This window comes from Oncorhynchus mykiss, chromosome 11 (assembly GCF_013265735.2).
Source record: "Oncorhynchus mykiss isolate Arlee chromosome 11, USDA_OmykA_1.1, whole genome shotgun sequence".
In the NCBI taxonomy this organism is placed as follows: domain Eukaryota; kingdom Metazoa; phylum Chordata; class Actinopteri; order Salmoniformes; family Salmonidae; genus Oncorhynchus; species Oncorhynchus mykiss.
The window spans coordinates 49,259,307-49,279,261 of record NC_048575.1 but is presented as its reverse complement, the minus strand read 5'-3'; the positions used below and the strand labels follow the sequence as shown (position 1 = coordinate 49,279,261).

At 40.7% G+C, this 19,955-nt stretch overlaps 1 protein-coding gene across 2 annotated transcripts; it reads right to left on the bottom strand.

The window, feature by feature from the left end:
* Nucleotides 1-258: 258 nt before the first annotated feature.
* Nucleotides 259-19,955, bottom strand: LOC101867532 (Smad2a). 2 transcript variants are annotated; one of them, XM_021619891.2, is made up of 11 exons: nucleotides 19,719-19,955; nucleotides 12,443-12,851; nucleotides 7,094-7,183; nucleotides 6,638-6,831; nucleotides 6,311-6,445; nucleotides 6,151-6,213; nucleotides 5,913-5,966; nucleotides 5,531-5,743; nucleotides 3,214-3,351; nucleotides 2,831-2,975; nucleotides 259-2,455 (listed from the first exon to the last, which is right to left on the bottom strand). In XM_021619891.2, exons 2-11 carry the CDS (start codon nucleotides 12,676-12,678, stop codon nucleotides 2,332-2,334), a joined length of 1,392 nt encoding a protein of 463 aa, XP_021475566.1. In that variant the 5' UTR covers nucleotides 12,679-12,851; nucleotides 19,719-19,955; the 3' UTR covers nucleotides 259-2,331.

The window sequence follows — 19,955 nt, the reverse complement described above, 5'->3', positions numbered from 1 at the left end:
AAGGGGTATCTATTGATTTGATGGTGTTAGTGCTTGAAAACGTTGTCCAAAAACGAATATTCCTGGGAGGCTAGGGATGTAAACATAGACATATAATTGAATGGCTCTCATTTAATAAGATCAAACACTGAAATTGCAACGATTTACTATAACGGTCAATTTTAATTTCTGTAGATAAGAAAAGGTAAACATGAGGACGCAACTGTAGACTGAGATCAGTGAAAAACATTCGTGTTAATAAAGATGACAGAAACATGGTCATCATGAGAATAAAAATCTTTATTAGTGTTTTATGAAGTCTGCATAATATGCCACACGCCTGAGAAGCTTATGGTCAGAAAAAAAACCCTGCTCTATCAATAACGCCCTCTACTGGTAAAACAACTGTGACAACTACTATACTGACTGCTTTGCAAATAGTTTACTGTTAAATACACATATTACTGTTCTACTGTTATGTACGTCTGGTCCACTTCAGATTTGTTATGTACTCTTCACATTCATATCTTGTAGGCCAATGGTACAAGGCTTCAACACTGGACCCTAACACATGGTTCAGTTCCCCAAATCCAAACTCACTACAGTAGTTGCACTTACAAAGTACAATCACTAGTGCCGTAAGGTTAACAGATTAATAACATCAATAAAGGAGAAGGGAGAAAACAGATGTTAAAAAAATCTTGCAACAGCCACAAAATGACAATGGCATACTGCAAGCTCAGTCTTGTTGTACATACTGTATTTTATAGACAAGAACAAATACATACACTAATACAGAATCTATGTCCCAGTGTGCAGTTTCATCTCTCATGTAAGAACATGGAATACTGCCAAGTTTCTGTAACATTTAACTAAAAAAAAAATCTGAAGAAATAAAAAATATCAGTTTTATGGTTGACCTTTTATCCTTTATTGAGCACCAAATGGCTTCCAAGAGTGAAGAGATGAAGGAGTCAAAAAAAGGTTCATACATGCCTCTGAGTCACATAACCTAACCATACATTGCAGGAAAACAGATATCAGGTTACAGGCATTTAAGCTTTGATTTGTGTAATTTTGATGTACCAGATGTGTTTTTTTGTTGTTGTTGAGAATATACCTGTTTACATTACGTGGGGCAGTGTTTTTTTGGAATTAGATTAAAGTTTAACCTTTAAAAAAAATAAACTGGAATGATCCATGCTCCTCATCGATTGCGAGCCATGTCACTTAAAAACAGGCAGTCTTGAAAATATTAACTCTAATAAAAAGTGAATGACAGAAGAACATTTAAGTATATTTATATATAAAAATACATGAGAATACAAAAAAAGTAGCAAAAGAAAGGGGATATAGGCTAAACACAATATAGAATGAAATTCACTGATACCTTTAATTCTCCAAGTGAAATAACTTTTCAATAATTCACCTCGAGAGACTTAGACACCCAGTGAAACATGAGAAAAAGCTTTTGGAGCTGATATTCTCTGGTCCCTGCTTTGTGCATCCAAACTTAAGCAAGTTCAGGACTTACTAGCCTGCATTCTGAGGCTGTGTGTGGTGGAAATGAAACATAGGCTACCTATAATAACATTGAGGATGCCATATAATGACAAAGAGCTCAAATGAATGTCAGCTATAGCCAGATTGATTTTGCAGCTTGTTTAGTTTTTTTTTGTTGCTAAACATTCCTATATGTCCATTAAGAAGTGAATCTTACAACGACACACATCTGGAATAAAAAAAGAAATATTCTGACAAAAGAGTAAAAGAGTTAATTACGTCAATTAAGCAATTACATTTAAAAACATAATTTAGCATTTCCCTTAAAGGAGAAAGCAACAAAGGCCATCATAATTTCTTAACCAAGCTAACTCCCCCTGACAAAAAAAAAAAGATGTATCCATGTTTCCCAGAGAAAAGTTACCTCATGGTCAAAAAGATGGATGAATATATTTAGCATTTACGCTTGTGTTACTTATACAAGCATTCTCTTACTGAGAAACTATGTGTAGAAGATTTTTTGGTATTTCCCCTGCCTACAACAATTCATCCCTGGACTTTAAAACCAATATACATTTTATTTGTACCACAAATAGATCTAATATTAAGGATTTTGGGAAAAGCAATTTAACAAGGTGCAACACAAAGATGGGTAACAAAGTGCCAAATTATATTCGGAAAAGTCTGTCTCACGGCGTGTGTGCGTTTAGACAGGGAAGTGGCACTAGGCCACAAATACTATGAAGTATGTTACAGCAGAAATATATTCTGCAGCTTTTTTTCACGATGGGACTCAAGTTCGAATTTTATGATCTTTGAGTGGGCGACTATTTGGGTCGTTTTCTAGGATTATGACATACTGGAGCAACGTACAGAAGGGGATCCCATCTGAGTCAACACTTTGTCCAGCCATTGCAGGGGTCCATTCAAATGCAGCTCAATCCAGCAGGGAGTGCTTGTGACAGTCTGCCGCCTGGGAGACAAATGAAAGACCACAACAAAGCCAAATTAGTGAAATCACTCGGCATGCAAGCACAGGAACATCACCCAAACCCAAGGTTAGCCTAAGCTTTTTTTTAAACTTCTTGCCCTGTAACAGAGGTATTGTTGAAGAGGGTCAAGTAACGTTTGACTACCCCTCCAGCTCCTTAAACATTCCAAACTTCTAATAAATCCAGAAAAGCGGACCATTGGCAAGCTACAATGTTATTCTTATTTTTTTAAATGTATGCCGATGAGTATATTAATATTACCGTCTTCCTCAGACTATCCATCGTCTACTAACTACTTAGATGTGTACAACTGCAAGAATAAAAGTATTCTTGTAATAGTCAGTCATCATGCTTGCCTGTATTCAGCCCCCCAGCCTTTGACAAAGCTCATGCGGATGGTGCACATCCTGGTGAGCTGGTACACAGCCTCAAAGCCCTGGTTTACGGACTGGGCCAGCAGTGCTGCAAACTCCTGGTTGTTGAAGATCTTCAGGTTACAACCTGAGGGAGCGAGGGGAGGAGAGGGTCAGCTGGGAATAATGTATGGACTTTGTTTAGAACATAAGTAAAGCCTGCAGAACCTCCCTGCTATCAATATTATATTTTCTGTAGAAACAAGTAGGAAGACTAACTAAACATAATCTAAACCTGAGACAACAGAAAACATATTAGTAATACTATGAAATGATAATAGGAGTGAGCACATCGAAATCAAAGAGATGGTGTTCGTCTAAGTTACCTGGAGGAATTTTGCAAACGGTTGCTGGGTGCCACCCATACCGCTGGTTGCAGTTTGGACTCTGAACAAAGATGGCGCTATCACTGAGACACTCAGCAAACACCTCACCGCCAATATAGTACAGCCGGACCCCTCTTCCTGTGGAATAATGCAAAATATACTGAACAAAAAAAATGCAACACGCAACAATTTCAAAGATTTTACTGCGTTAGAGTTCATATAAGGAAAACAGCCTATTGAAATACTTGCATTAGGCCCTAATCAATGGATTTCACATGACTGGGAATACGGATATGCATCTGTTGGTCACAGATACCGTGTATATAATAAATACATAGAAATGGGGCGTGGATCAGAAATCTGGTGACCACTATTTGCCTCATGCAGCACAACATCTTCTCAGAGTTGATCAGGCTGTTGATGGTGGCCTGTGGAATGTTGTCCCTCTTCTCTTCAATGGCTGTGCGAACTTGTTGGATATTGGCGAGAACTGGAACATGCGGTTGTACACGTCGATCCAGAGCATCCCAAACATGCTCAATGGGTGACATGTATGGTGTGTATGCAGGCCAAGGATGAACTGGGATAATTTTCAGCTTCTAGGAATTGGGTACAGATCCTTGCAACATGGGGCCGTGCATTATCACACTGATACATGAGGTGCTGGCAGCGGATGAATGGCACGAAAATGTATCTCTGTGCATTCAAATGGCCTTCGATAAAATGCCATTGTTTGTTTTCCGTAGCTTATGCCTCCCTATACCATAAGCCTACTGCCACCTTGGGGCACCTCGTTGACATTAGCAAACCACTCACCCACACAACACCATACATGTGGTCTGTGGTTGTGAGGCCAGTTGGACAAACTGACAAATTCTCTAAAATGACATTGGGGGTTGTTTATGGTAGAGAAATGAACATTACATTCTCTGGTAACAGCTCTGGTGGACATTCCTGCAGTCAGCATGCCAATTGCACACTCGCTTAAAAAGGAGTCATCTGTGGCATTGTGTTGTGTGACAAAACTGCACATTTTAGTGGCCTTTTATAATGTGCAATGATCATTCTGTTTAATCAGCTTCTTGGTATGCCACACCTGTCAGGTAGATGGATTATCTTGGCAAAGGAGAAAAGCTCACAAACAGGGATGTAAACAAATTAGTGCACACAGTTGAGAGAAATAAGCCTTTTGTGCGTACAGAACATTTCTGGGATCTTTTATTTCAGCTCATGAAACCAACACTTTACATGTTGCGTTTATATTTTTGTTCAGTGTAAATAAGCATGAGTATTTCAGCTACAAAACAGTGCTGTTCAATTACTTTAATTCCATTTAGTTATAGGTTTTTCTGTGAGTCCAACACGTCGTTTCTTTAGAGAGAAATCAAATAATTCACAAGAGAAATCAAGTCAAGAACTATGCTGGGCTGAAGGGAGCTGTAGTTTTCATTACGCAAATATTCAACCTAGTTCAGTGCAGAAATGTGGTAATTAACTACAATGACCATAATCCATTGCGCCAGTTTTTTCCAGCTCAGAGACTGATCAGAGGAAGAGGCGAAGCGAGAGGTTTCACTCTCGCCAAAATCTTTCTAAAATAAACCCAATCCGTCTCTATGGGCTTATTTTGGACCTAAGCTTGACTTAAGCTTGCACTGCATCACAATGCTTGAGGCGTCACTACAGACCCGGGTTGATCCCAGGCTGTCTCAACAAGCAGTGACTGGGAGTCCCAGCGTTGTCGGGGGGGGGGGGCTTTACTTGGCTCATCGCGCTCTAGCAACACCTTGTGGCGTGTCTGGCGCCTGCAGGCTGATTTAGGTTGTCAGTTTCTGAGGACGCATGACTCGACCTCGTCTCTCCCGAGCCCATTGGTGAGTTACAGCGATGAGACAAGATCGTAATTGGATATCACGAAAAAGGGGGTAAAATACAAAAAAAATGGAAAGTCATCAAATAAAAACAAAGTAATATACACAACAAATATATTATATCATATTTTTCTATTTACATCTACCCAATGTGGACCTGACAGAGACAATGGAATATATTCAATCTTTTGGAAATTTAAGTTCACTATTTCACAATACATTTAATGTTTTTTTTAAATTATCAAAACCGAAAACAGTGATAATTTTTTTTAAATAATAGAACTGAACTCAAAAAGCACTAATCTCTCAGCACTAACAAAACATGTGTGTTAAATTACAGATCCTGTGCAAATCTGAATTGGCACCATATTCCTTTTGGCCAGAGCCTTCAAAAGTGGTGCACCACATAAGGAATAGTGTGCCTCTTGTGGCGTAGCCCGTTGTACCTATGTGCCTCCTGGTCATCTCTACAGTGGCATTCCTGTTGACGTTGGAGAGCAAGCCCAGACAGAAACGCTCTGAGTTGGAGGGGTCTGTGAAACCATCCACGGTCAGAGAGGGCTGCGAAGCGTGGAATGTCTCTCCAACACGCTGGTTCAGCTCATAGTAGGCTATAGAGCACCAGAACGCAGGCTCAGAGTAAGTCACCGGCTGCAGGTCTGAAAAACATGGGGGATGTCATTATAAAAAGCAAGTACACATGTTGATGGGAGTAGTCCAATGTAGGCACTGGGCTGTCTAAATAGTACTCAATGAATGTTGTCAAATTTGGTCAGATTACAAGTGACTGATAAATGACTGATGCTTTAGACAGACAGTTATTCTTACCCATGCTATGATTGACAGGTGAGAGGGTGCCAGGGGACAATTCAGCAGGAGAACCTGACATGAAAAATACAACAAAAAAAAAAAATTATAAAATCGCATGGTCGGACTTATTGCTGCAAAGAATCCACTAAGATATTTAATCAACAAATCAAAACTTGACAGTTGGACAACTGTTTTCTTTCTTATTTTATGTTAGAACATGCTATTTGAGGTAAGTGGAATATACCTGTGTCCATACTTTGATTCATCGGTTGATCGCTGGCTTCCCCATCCTCACTTATGTATCCAGGTGGTGGTGTTTCTATAGTAACAGAGGGGGGAAACTACTGATGAGCTGAACCTGATACATCGTTATCATGAAGGCCATTTGCATATCAACTCATGGTAGATGCACAAACCTGGTATGTAGTTATTTGGAGGCTCGATCCCCGCAGGAAAGCTTGTGTTCTCAGGTATGGAATGAGTGTAGTCGTCCAATGGGGGCAGCTCTGTCAGAATTTCCGAGTGTCTTGGCACAAGTACAGGAGGCAGAACTAGAGGAGAGAAGATTCTTCAAATGTCAAACAAAGTTCTTTACAAAATATCAATGAAGACTATTCCCACTTATCCCATCCTTTTTCATGTCTCATGCCAGCAGAAAGAATCGCAGAACTAGCTGTTAACATAGGATTTTATGGCACCTACAAGTCAGCACACACACACCACTGGTTCAAAAGACAACCTACCCGGGGTCTCCACCCTCTGGTAGTGGTAGGGGTTGATGCAGACCTCATCCTTCTTGAGGTGGAAGGCGTACTCGCAGGCCTCGATGGCACGCAGTTCATGGTGGCTGTGCAGGTCGGGCCATCGCCACAAGCGGCAGTAGATGACGTGAGGAAGACCCTTTCTGTGAGATACCTGCAGGCGCCCATCCAGGGATCTGACAGGATGGACAATAGAGCAAATAGATGTAAGAATTGAAAGTGTAAGGGAAGGAAGAAACGGGGAGGAAGAGAAGAAGAGATGGAGACGCATGTGGCCAGGAAGACAAAAGGTGGCGGTGTGGAGAGGGGAAGAGGGGAGTGATGAGGTATGAATGGAATTTGTGTTCTCAATGTCTCTCACCCCCCTGGAATGATTACTTCCCACATCAAGGTTGTACAACAGTATGTAGCACAGGACAGTTGAGGATAGATAGTCACCTGGTTTGGTCAGGGTAGCTGTATAGGCCTGAGGTATCCCACTGTTCTATCGTATTTGGTGTACTCAGTCCCCATATTTCAGAGCAATTGCTGTGCACAGAAAAACCAAACAAAACAAAAACAAATGATAAACATGGGGCATGAGTCATTCAGAAATACCAGTATGGGTAATGTAAACATTAAAAGGCCTCTTTTATTAGAGTAATTTTCAATCAGGTATTTCATTCTTTCAGTCAGGAACTGAAAAAAGACACGCCAAATAAGAGAAGCCTTTTGACGGAATAAAGAAAAACGGCATAAGATGGGAATACAGCAGTGGAGGCTGGTGGCGAGGAGCTATAGCAGTAGGGGTTCATTTTAATGTCTGGAATGGAATTAATGTAACAGAGTCAAACATGTGGTTTCCATATGTTTGATACTGTTCCGTTAATTCCATTCCAGGCATTAAAATGAGCACGTCCCCTTATAGCTCCTCCCACCAGCCGCCTCTGGAGTATAGTAGTATATACAAAGAAACAGTATGCAAGACAAAAAAAAAACATTAATGTTACTGTGGCATTGTACCAAATATTCTGAAAAACTGTGAAACTTTTCCACCACAGCTGTGTCGGTTGGAAGCACTTAACTTATCTTGAGACATTCAAGTAAAACACAGAAGACACACAATGGGACTAAAAGAAAAGGAGGGCGCAACCTTGGAAAAAAAGTACATTTCCATTTAACCACCCTCTACAATTCACTTTGTGATTCTAATGGACACGTAGAAAGGAATGATCAGAAAATTAACTCTAGAAATTAAATAAAAATGGAATGGCGAAATATGATGTGATATTTGCTTCTGATACAATATCCAGAATCAGAATTCAGAGCTGATATAGCCTACCTCAGAAGTGGGACTGAATCTAAACTATAGGCTCGGCCAGTATGTTATGTTCCTAAAAGAGCTCTGAAATGGGTTCTAAACTTCCCTCTAATACATGATAAGCATGACACATGGAGACTGGCGAGTTGCAATCAGGGCTCTAAAATCTATATATATATATATTTTTAAATTGGTAGCAACCCTGTAGGTAGGGAGGTAGGTAGGTATATATATATATATATATATATATATATATATATATATATAAACAATTATTTGATAAAACATTGAATTTGGCCTTACTGCTATTAGCCCATAGAAACACATTGAGTAACTTTCACACGTGCCAAAACAGATTTTAAAATATTATATCAAAAAGGAAGTATGTTTTGAAGTATCTGCCCTATTGCTGAGAAATATACCACTTATGCGATATATCGAATTCTGGTATGATTTTCAAAACCGTGCTACGCCAGTGCTTATAACTAGCGTCAAATAAATGATGTCCAGCTGAGGGTTCCAGTTTTGCATTTGGTTTGCTAGCTTGCTATCGAAGTGGCTAGATGTCAAGATCATGCTTCTTGGTTACAGCAGATGCATTCAATCCCCTCATGGATAAAGATCCCTGTTGCCTAATTTGTTTTGTGTGTCGTTTTGAAATAGCACCCCTTGTGTGCACATTCGGTAATACTGTATACCCCGGTATGGTACAGAAACGGTATGAAAATCTGGATCGCGTTTGTGCACTGGCCGGTACCGGGTTACCTTCATGAAAGTCTTGTGAAGCTTGTGGGCGTGAGCTCTAGGGTTGGACAGTGTCTGCAATGACACATCGTCCGGTCCAAACATCGTTGATATACGATTGTATCATTTATATATCTTTTTTTTGGGGGGGAAGGATACAATCGAAAAGGATACATTGGTTATATAAGAACTGGGATTTGGCGCATTTGCGACATTCTTCCATCAGGCTACATTCCAATAGTTGACAACAAAAATATGCAAAAATAAACAAGTGACAGGATTTCACTCTCTAACTTATAGTATAGGCTGCCTGACCCAAGTCCCCTTTATAGTATAGGCTGCCTGACCCAAGTCACTTACAGAATTTGCAAAAAGATTATCAGGGCAAAGGACTACAAACCTCCGTCATCCTGCATAGTTAGCTACTATGGGGAGAACATGATGGTGATCCTTGTTATAAAGAATGTTACAAATGATTCGTTTTATCCGATTGTATATTTAGGATTTTTAAAGTTTGATAAGCAAAAAGGCATAGCCTAAGGATAACAGGACTATTCGTTTTTAGCCCAATGTTCATTCAATTGTTAAAGAATGTAATAGGCTAAATAATAATTGGTTTTATCTGATTGTTGACTTTTATATAAATGCGCCATTCAAATTAAAAAAAGTTGTTTGAGACAAATCCCCCCCCCAAAAAGTGTTCACACTTAAAGTGCTGCTGCAGGAGGTTTTCCAAGCACGTTGTGCAATTTAAGAACATGAAAAAAACCACTGTCAAAGTAACGTTTACTGAAATTGTTATTGACAGTAGCCTGTGGTAGCCTATATTATTGGCTGTTTGGTTTGCAAAGAGGGATTTTCTGACAGCACAATTTGTTTTGCCTACACGTTGGCTGCTTGGTTTGCACAGCAGAAACGCATCAGGTTTGTTTAAACTTCCAATTCGATTACTCCATCTTGCAATTGTTTGTTCTCTCTCGCTCCATGTTACTATACTATGTTCTTATTTGGGCTATTAGCAAAGAACTTAAAGATGCAAATCCGTTAGGACTACAGATTCAGTCGATGGTTGATCATGAAAGAGTTGGCTATGCCTAGGCCAACAAGTCACGTTCAAATCAAAACAGGGAGAAAATTACGATTTTAAAACGATAAGCCAGACAATGACTTGTCTGCTGCAAAAGGCTCACGATCATCAGACTTTGGAGAGAGAGAAAAAAAAACACATTAGGCCCCATCTGACCTTTTGCGCTGCTTTGGTGCTCTTCGCTCTTTCTACATTGTTCTCTTGCATTATGTTAGTAGTCTAGCTACCTCTTACAGTGTTGAAAATGTATGCTATGGCAATTAGGGACTAGGCCACTTGGCATGGCAGTCTGCTGTGTTCTCAATGCGATGCCCGACTGTGTGCAATCAAGCTCAAATATGCTAAACCATCGTTTGTAACATCACAATGTCATCACCATCAACGATAGCGGTCAAACATCGTCGATAGACGATGCAATTGTAATAATCACCCAACCCTAGTGAGCTCAAACCATTGACTTTACAGACATTATTGAGAAGAAATCAAAAAGTTAGCACACCGAAAGGACTGACGTCACACGAGTCCTGTGGAGCTTGTGGGCGTCGTATAGCAAAACAGGCAACATGTCTGTGTTCGTGAGCATCTCAGTTTTCGATAGTGGAATCGTAGCTCAAACCACTCAGACGACTTTACAGATGTTTTCGTGAACCGTAACGTTTTGGCATCGTCTCACGTCTGACAAACACCGCGACAAACTACCGCAGATTCAGATGCCTGACACCAGCGATTCCACAGATTGAGACGCAGCCCATGCAAAAACCCGGAAATGAGTAGCGCAAACACAGGGTTGTATTTAATAAAAAAGGTGAGGGTTTAAAGAGCGCCAGGTTGGTGTGTGACAACATGCAAGAGATCAGTCATTCATTCATTGATCTCCTTGGATATACTGGTAAAGTAACCAGGCTGTTCCCGATCTAGCTACCTAATGAAGTAACATGATTGAACAAGGTGCAAACAAATGCCCACAAGTGGTTTTTCTCTAGGGCACTCGGAAACGGTACAGCGAACTACAGCCTGGGAGATTTTTTTTCCCCTCCGCACTGGTGCTCCCAAAATAGAATGTCTGGTAGCACAGCAAAATATTTAGGAGCATGTATGAACAAAATGATTGAACTTCCGAGCCCTGGTTGCAATACATTTTGCAAGACCATCTACACAATATTGATTCCACCTGTCAACAAGATTACTCATTATCTAATAAACATACAAACATCTGAACTGTTCTAAGCAGGTCATCAACGAATAAAAAAGGGTATTTTACAACATACCCAGAGAACATGTTCTACTCTAGGACATCAAGGTTAACTGGCTGATTACCTTTACATCCTCAGACAAATGTCATACAATGCTTTCAGAAAGTATACCCCTCGACTTATTTCACATTTTGTTGTTACAGCCTGAATTGAAAATGTATTTTGTCACCCATCTACACACAATGCCAAAAGTGAAAATATCTTTAGTGAAAAAAAGTGAAAATATTTTTGCAAATGTATTGAAAATGAAATACAGAAATATCTAATTTGCATAAGTATTCACACCCTTTGTTATGACACTCCAAATTGTGCTCAGGTGCATCCAATTTCCTTTGCTCATCCTTGAGATGTCACTACAACTTGATTGGAGTCCACCTGTGGGCAATTCAATTGTTTGGGCATGATTTAGAAATAAACACACCGGTCTATATAAAAGGTCCAACAGTTGACAGTGCATGCCAGAGCAGAAACTATACCATGAAATCCAAGGAACTGTCTGTAGATCTCTGAGAAATAATTGTGATGAGGCATATATCTGGGGAAGGATATAAAACAATTTCTAAAGTGTTGAAAGTGTCTAAGAGCACAGTGGCCTCCATTGGGAAATGGAAAAAATATGGAACAACCGGGCAATAAGGACCTTGGGCAGGGAGGTGACCAAGAACTCAATGACCACTGACAGAACTACAGAGTTCCTTGCCTGAGATGGGAGAACCTGCCAGAATAACAGTCTACAGCAATTCACCAATCTGGGCTTTATTGGAGACTGGCTAGATGGAAGAACATGACAGCACAGCATACCTGTAGTTTGCAAATAGGCATGTGAAAGACAGAGCATAAGGAAAAAGATTCTGTGATCTGATGAAACAAAAATTTAACTATTTGGCCTGAATGCAAAGCTCTATGTCTGGAGAAAACCAGGCACAGCTCATCACCTGTCTAACACCATACCTACCTTGAAGCATGGTGGTGGCATGCTATGAGGAAAAAACATAATATTCGATTGAATCGATTTTCAATTCAGGCTGTAACACAACATGTGGAATACATCAAGGGGTATGAATATTTTTGAAAGCATTGCATAAGTACATGTTGGGGTGCAGAGTCAGCATTTACAAAACTAACTGTAGGACAATTTCTGAGATTCAATGGAGGACAGAAAGATTTAAATCATTTGGGAGTTATAATACCTTTATGTTTTAGGACCTTGTATGTTAGAGAGGCTGTTTAAAGAAAGAGAGGTCACTAGAGGGTTAGCCAATAGTAAATACACAGGTAAAATACACCTTATATAATCATCCCCATACAAAGTTCTCTGATGCATGGTCAACTGTTCACTCTACAGAACCATACAACGACTGTAAGCAGAGCTCTGTGTTGTTACCTGGCATGGGGTTACGTACCTGGGGATGGTGACACACTTGGTGTTACAGTTCTGGGTGGTGATGGCCTTCTCCAGCTCGTCCAGCTGTCCAGTCTTCTTCAGCTTCTTAACCAGGCTCTTGACAGCCTTCTCACACCACTTCTCCTCCTGGCCATTCTGTTCTCCACCCCCTGCTCCCCCGGGGCCGCTGGCTGACTTCTTCCACCCCAAGAGCCTCTTCACGACCGGAGGGGTGAAAGGCAAGATGGAGGACATTTTGGGTATAGCGAGGAGGATTCTTGAGAGAAATCAAACACACTCGGGAGGCAGAGGGGACCTGGAGGAAGGGAGGCACAGTTTGGCCCTTTCTCTGGTGTGGTCCCTCTGTTTCGTGAGGAATCACAGGGCTGGTGTGAGGATGAGCTAGATATGTGCAGAAGAGATAACACCTGAGGGAAAATCAAACAGGAATTCAGTAATGAATGTCTGAAAAAAAGATTGTGATGTGTGATAATGCACTCAATTGTGTGTGTGTGGGGTCCTTTACAAAGTGAATGGGTGGTCTTGAAAAACTATTTAAATCCCTTATTCACGATAGCCGATTAAACTCAACCCCACAATTTATGGAGTTGAGCAGCGACTAGTGTGGGTGACCTGGAGCTCCGAAGTTTAGTGTAATAGCGGGCTCTTCTTTGTGTGCTGAAATAAATGTAAAAATGCGACATCGGAGCTCCAGTCCGCCCACACTAATCGGCTATGGTGGATAAGGGATTTTTCAAGACCACCCATAAAATCAGAGAGTTGAGTTTAGTCATTCAATCCCACCATCACATCCTTTTATCAGCAACAACTGCAGTTACATTAGGCAGCAGATCCAACCCGCTTGCTTTACAGCTGCACTAGGGTCACAGACAGCCTTCCGGTGTACATTGAGTATACCAAACATTAGGAACACCTTCCTAATATTGAGCTGCACCCTCCCTTTTTGGGCACTACAAGGCGCTCAACGCGGTCCCACAGTTGGCTGGATGTCCTCGTGTCAAGTTGGCTGAATGTCATTTGGGTGGTGGACCGTTCTTGCTCAACAGTTACCCCCCCTTGTGTATCGTGAAAAACCTAGCAGCATTGCAGTTCCTGACACAAACCAGTGCACCTGGCACCTACTACCATACCTCGTTCAAAAGGCACTTAAATATTTTGTCTTGCTCATTCACAGTCTGAATGGCACACATACACATTCCTTGTCTCAACTGCCGCGAGGATTAAAAATCCTTCTTTAACCAGTCTCCTTCCCTTCATCTACACTGATTGCAGTGGATTTAACAAGTGACATCAATAAGGAATCATAGCTTTCACCTGGTCAGTCTAGGTCATGGAAAAAGCATGCGTTTTTAATATTTGGTACACAGTGTATATCAAGACACTGCGGAGCCGGCACAAGATATGGCTTGGAAAACAGTTGTTCAATCTTCTCGGTGTAACGGGACAATTCAGAGTACATCCCTGGATTGAGGTACTTTTTCCGAGCCATATCTCGCGCTGGCTCTGTGGTGTCTTAAAGGGGGAATGGAAACACCGTTGGAAGTAAAGCCAAGCAAATAGATATATTCCATCCACTAATACTAAACATGTGCATACACTAACGTACACTGAACAAAAACAAACTATTTCAAAAACAGTTACAGTTCATATTAGAGGTCGACCGATTAGGATTTTTCAACGCCAATACCGATTATTGGAGGACCAAAAAAAGCAGATACCGATTAATCAGCCATTTTTTTAAATTTGTAATAATGACAATTACAGCAATACTGAATTAACACTTATTTTAACTTAATATAAAACATCAAAATCAATTTAGCCTCAAATAAATAATGAAACATGTTCAATTTGGTTTAAATAATGCAAAAACAAAGTGTTGGAGAAGAAAGTAATATGTGCCATGTAAAATGTGTGCCATGTAAAAAAGCTAACTTAAGTTCCTTGCTCAGAACATGAGAACATATGAAAGTTGGTGGTTCCTTTTAACATGAGACTTCAATATTCCAAGGTAAGAGGTTTTAGGTTGTAGTTAATATAGTATTTATAGGACTATTTCTCTCTATACCATTTGTATTTCATATACCTTTGACTATTGGATGTTCTTATAGGCACTATAGTATTGCCAGTGTAACAGTATAGCTTCCGTTCCCCTCCTCGTCCCTACCTGGGCTCGAACCAGGAACACATCGACAACAGCCACACTCGAAGCATCATTACCCATCGCTCCACAAAAGCCGTGGCCCTTGCAGCGCAAGGGGAATAACTACTCCAAATCTAAAAGCGAGTGACGTTTGAAACAGTATTAGCGCACACCCGGCTAACTAGCTAGCCATTTCACATTGGTTACACCAGCCATCAGGCTGATAGGCCTGATGATTACGGGCCTGCTGCTGCTCAGTCAGACTGCTCTATCAAATCAGACTTAATTATAACATAACAACACACAGAAATACGAGCCTTTGGTCATTAATATGATCGAATCCGGAAACTATAATTACGAAAACAAAACGTTTATTATTTCAGTGAAATACGGAACCGTTCGGTATTTTAACTAACGGGTGGCATCCCTAAGTCTAAATATTCTTGTTACATTGCACAACCTTCAATGTTATGTCATAATTACATAACATTCTGGCAAATTGGTTCGCAATGAGCCAGGCAGCCCAAACTGTTGCATATACCCTGACTCTGCGTGCAATGAACACAAGAGAAATTACACAATTTCAACTGGTTAATATTGCCTGCTAAACTGGATTAGTAGTTATAACTAGTGATTTTGATTGATTGTTTTTAGAAGATAAGTTTAATGCTAGCTAGCAATTTACCTTGGCTTCTACTGCATTCGCGTAACAGGCAGGCTACTCATGGAGTGCAATGGTTAGAGTGTTGGACTAGTTAACTGTGCGGTTGCAAGATTGAAACCCCTGAGCTGACAAGGTACAAAACTGTCGTTCTGCCCCTGAACAAGGCAGTTAACCCACAGTTCCTAGGCAGTCATTGAAAATAAGAATGTATTCTTAACTGACTTGCCTAGTTAAATAAAAGTTATTTAAAAAATAAATAATAATAAAAATAAATAAATAAATAATAGGAAATCGACGCCCAAAAATACCGATTTCCGATTGTTATGAAAACTTGAAATCGGCCCTAATTAATTCGGATTAATCGGTCAACCTCTAGTTCATATAAGAAAATCAGTCTATGGATTTCACATGAACGGGAATACAGATATGCATCTGTTGGTCACAGATACCTTAAAAAGTAGGGTTGTGGCTCACCATTTGCCTCATGCAGCACGACACATCTTTACATAGAGTTGCTCAGGCTGTTTGATTTTCAGCTTCCAGGAATTGTGTACAAATCCTTGTGACATGGGGCCATGCATCCTCATCATCATGCTAAAATATGAGGTGATGGCAGCGGATGAATGGTATGAGAATGGCCCTCAATCTCGTCACAGTATCCCTCTGCATTGAAATTGCCATTGATAAAATGCAATTTTGTTCGTAGCTTATGCTGGCCCGTACCACAACCCCACCATGGGGCACTCTGTTCACAATGCTGACATCATCAAACCCCTCAACCAGGTAGACGGCGTCGTGTGGGTAAGTTGAAACCAGGATTCACTCGCGAAGAGCACACTTCTCTAGCGTGCCAGTGTCTATCGATGGAGAGTTGCATCCCCCCTTTTGCTCTTAGAACAGCTTCAATTTGTCGGGCATGGACTCTCAAGGTGCCGAAAGCTTTCCAAAAGTTGTGTCAAGTTGGCTGGATGTCCGGTACAGTTGAAACCAGGATTCACCCATGAAGAACACACTTCTCTAGTATGCCAGTGTCTATCGAAGGTGAGCATTTGTCCACTAAAGTCCATTACGACACCGAACTGCAGTTAGGGATCTTTTACTTCAGCTCATAAAACCAACACTTTTCATGTTTCTTTTTAGTATTTTTTATATTGAACGTTTATTTAAGGTATGTGTAGCGCCATCTTGAATTGCCATAGTAATGATTGACACCAATTGCGTTATTGGCAGGTTTGAGCAAATTGTGAGTTTTGGTACGGGGACCGAAAGTGAATGAATGCTACTACCGGGAGGCTCCTCGCCTCCACTGGACCTGAAAGGTTTCTCACAACTTTGACAGCTTTGAGATCAGGACAACAATGCGCCCAGCCCGCTACAGGAGTCGCTGGTGCGCGATTAGACAAGGACACCCCTACCGACCAAGCCCTCCCTAACCCGGGCGACGCTAGGCCAATTGTGCGTCGCCCCACGGACCTCCCGGTCACGGACGGTTACGACAGAGCCTGGGCGCGAACCCAGGGACTCTGATGGCACAGCTGGCGCTGCAGTACAGCGCCCTTAACCACTGCGCCACCCGGGAGGCCAATTCCCATAATTTCTAATCTACAATATTTATTTGGTTATGGTAATTTCTGTTAATACATTCATGCCTGATTCACACGTCTCAGTGCAGAGGCCGTGTGGCTGGCACCCCAGTAGTACATTTACTGTTCTAAATTTACAATGTTTGTTTGGCTAAGGTAATTTCTCTTAATGCATTCAATATATTGTTACAGTCATGTACCTTTCCCATTGTCAGGGTGGACACGTTGTTTGCAGAGCACACAACCTATGCTACATTTGAGAAACAAATTTTGGTTTATTTAATTCCATTTAAGAGTTGTCAATTTATTCACTGTCTTTTATTTGGTGCGCTTATGCCAATGTTGAGTACGCACCCGATTACGCCAATGTTGAGTACGCACCCAATTACGCCAATGTTGAGTACGCACCCGATTACGCCAATGTTGAGTACGCACCCGATTACGCCAATGTTGAGTACGCACCCGATTACGCCAATGTTGAGTACGCACCCGATTACGCCAATGTTGGGTACGCACCCGATTACGCCAATGTTGGGTACGCACCTGATTACGCATACAGAAGTAGGCCTAGCCTACCTGGCCCATTTGGGGAGCTCTGATAGTATTGCTGATCTATTTAACTCAGTATTGCTGATCTAATTAACTCACTACTGCTCAAAACAGCAAGTAACCTTTTTCAGAAACCATTGAGAATGACAATGGTTCCATAATGCATTTGACAAATATTTCCATCTCTCCCCCATACATATACACATATTTTACACACACACAAAGTCTGGGGTCACTTAGCAATGAAAATAAAAAAGTCCATTAAAATAACAGTACATTGATCAGAAAAACAGTGTAGACATTATTAATGTTGTAAATGATTATTGTAGCTGGAAACAGCAGATTTTTAATGGAATATCTTCATAGGCGTACCGAGGCCCATTATCAGCAACCATCACTCCTGTGTTCCAATGGCATGTTGTGTTAGCTAAACCAAGTTTATAATTTTAAAAGGCTAATTGATCATTAGAAAACACCTTTGCAATTATGTTAGCACAGCTGAAAACTGTTGTACTGATTAAAGAAGCAATAAGACTGGCCTTCTTTAGACTGGTTTTGTATCTGGAGCAACAGCCTTGGTGGGTTCGATTACAGGCTCAGAATGGCCAGAAACAAAGAACTTTCTTGTGAAACTCATCAGTCTATTCTTGTTCTGAGAATTGAAGGCTATTCCATGCGAGAACTTGTCAAGAAACTGAAGATCTTGTACAACGCTGTGTACTACTCCCTTCACAGAACAGTGCAAACTTGCTCTAACCAGAATAGAAAGAGTTGGAGGCCCCGGTGCAAAACTGAGCAAGAGGACAAGTACATTAGAGTGCCTGGTTTGAAAAACCGACACCTCACAAGTCCTCAACTCGCAGCTTCATTAAATATTACCCGCAAACACCAGTCTCAACGTCAACAGTGAAGAGGCGACTCCGGGATGCTTGTCTTCTAGGCAGAGTTGCATAGAAAAAGCCATATCTCAGACGGGCTAATAAAAAGATTAAGATGGGCAAAAGAACACACACTGGACAGAGGAACTCTGCCTAGAAGGCCAGCATCCCAGAGTTGCCTCTTCACTGTTGAAGTTGAAACGACATTTCTAAGTGACCATAAACTTTTGAACGGTAGTGTACTTTTGGCCATGTAGTATATTACTATTCTGAGTTCCAATCCTTACAAAATAAGGAAGACTCAATATTCAAGTATTTCCTCTATCTTCATTAGGATGTTGTGTAAATGGCAGTTTGGGGGAAAAGCGTAGATGTTCGTATAAGATAGATGTTCACATGTTTTGTCTTGACTGATTGCCATTTGATTTATGTGGTGCTATTGTATGCCATAGTTTAAAGGGCTGTTTCTCAACTTTCAAAATGTATCATTCTTTCATATACTGTTTGATAATCGTAATGTTGCTCTGTAATGCACGCCAAGTTCATGGTCTTTCAGACAGTTTGGAAAACCTGCCAGTGATGCAACAATGCCACTATGGCGATTTACAGTTAACGTTAGTTAGCTGGTGTTCTAAAGCCTAGTGTTTCCATTCCCCTTTAATATACACAAGAATGCTGTCCAACCCTAGTGCAGCTGTAAGCAAGTGGGTCGGATCTGCTGGCTATAGCAACAAGTTAACATCATAGCTACCATTGTTTGCGAATATACACATGTACAAAAATAATATTGAAATACTAACAGTGCGGGTTGATTCTGTATAACACCACATCTCAATTTACCGGGTGGTTAGCTAGCTGCAGTGATTAACTGTTTAATTGATAAACTCCAATGCTGGTTAGATTATTTATTGTAGGTACAAGTAGTAGCAAGCTAGCTATCTCGGCTAAAGTAAGGGGCTAGCTAGTTATCCGGGCCATAGCTAACGTTAGCTAGCTAGCACTTCCAGGCCAGTTGGTTGATGGCCATTTTATCAGCAGTAAATCAACTAACGTTAACTATATAGCTAGTCAAATTAGATAGCTTTTCATAGCTACCTTATATATGAATAATCAATTGTTAACTTGGCTAAGGAAATTATTGAGTACGTAACTTGTATGGTTGGAGTACATTATCGCCCATTCCTATTGTTGTGCTACAACAATTAGCTAGTTAGCTAACCCAGGCTTACTCTCAATACAGCTAACGTTAGCTAAATGACGAGCTAGCTAGTTCGCTAACGTAAGCTATAATGAAACAATTATTTGATTACGACACCACCATTGCCAGTTAGAATAACAATTGCATGTTATATTAACACTTGAAGTGATAAATAAGATAGCTATACCAAATGTTTTAAAAAATCATAGCAGCTAACATCACACAAAACAAAAGTCGAGGGAAAATTAAAGCATTGCATTACCCCTTGATGATGAGAATCTCGAGCTCTTCTCCGTGTAACGATATATGCAGTAGACAAAGGGGAAACCTTTCCTTTAAACCCAACTATAAATGTAGCCGCTATCTCGACGAGAAGATTGCTGTATTTTCTCAAGTCTGATACCTGGCTAGCCGCTTAGCTTCACAAGTTAGCTAGACCTGAACAAGAAAGACACCCTAGTAGGCTAGCTGCACGCAGAATCTTAATCCCTCCTGATTG